At 38.4% G+C, this 644-nt stretch overlaps 1 protein-coding gene across 1 annotated transcript in view; it reads right to left on the minus strand.

The window, feature by feature from the left end:
• MAPK1 (mitogen-activated protein kinase 1) overlaps positions 1–644 on the minus strand; it is a 17,921-nt gene that overhangs the window by 16,421 nt on the left and 856 nt on the right. Inside the window, exon 2 of the mRNA XM_005421463.3 lies at positions 75–264. Coding sequence (XP_005421520.2) covers positions 75–264 — 190 coding nt within the window. The remainder of the gene's footprint in view (positions 1–74; positions 265–644) is intronic.

A 644-nucleotide genomic window follows, 5' to 3' on the forward strand; every position in this document is an offset into this window, starting at 1 on the left:
CCCCACATTCATGGTTTACAGCAGTTTGTTTATGAAAACCATGTCAGGAAAATCTGTAAGAAATTTCAGCTCACCTTGAGATCACATGTGGTGTTAAGCAGCAGATTGGAAGGTTTGAGGTCACGGTGAAGCACATTGGCTGAGTGGATATATTTTAACCCTCTCAGAATCTGGTAAAGGAAGTAACAAATGTGGTCGTTGCTGAGGTGTTGAGTCTTTAGGAGCTTGTAAAGATCTGTCTCCATAAGATCTTGCACAATGTATCTGTGGGGTATTAGATGTAAGGCAGCAAAAAAACTTGGTGTCATATCAGATATCAACGTACAGTACCCAAGGAAACTTCTAGAACATCTTTTCTCTCTTATTTGTATGTTTGATGACAATTATGACATTGTGTAGCCGACTCTTGTTTTAGAAGCTTGGAAGCCAATCAATCCTGTTACATGATGCAGCCCTTCATAGAATAAAAAGGCACCAGCATGTGATCCTTTCAAATTAATCATCATAAACCTCTATTTCTACATAGTAGAGCTTGACTTTTATTGGAATCTCAATTTCATCTGATTCCTATCCTGCTTGCCAAGAAACAAAGGGTGGGGTTTTGGTTAATGACTAATAAGCTTCCAAGATATTTGTTTGAGGTT

Source organism: Geospiza fortis, unplaced genomic scaffold (assembly GCF_000277835.1).
Source record: "Geospiza fortis unplaced genomic scaffold, GeoFor_1.0 scaffold408, whole genome shotgun sequence".
Taxonomy (NCBI): domain Eukaryota; kingdom Metazoa; phylum Chordata; class Aves; order Passeriformes; family Thraupidae; genus Geospiza; species Geospiza fortis.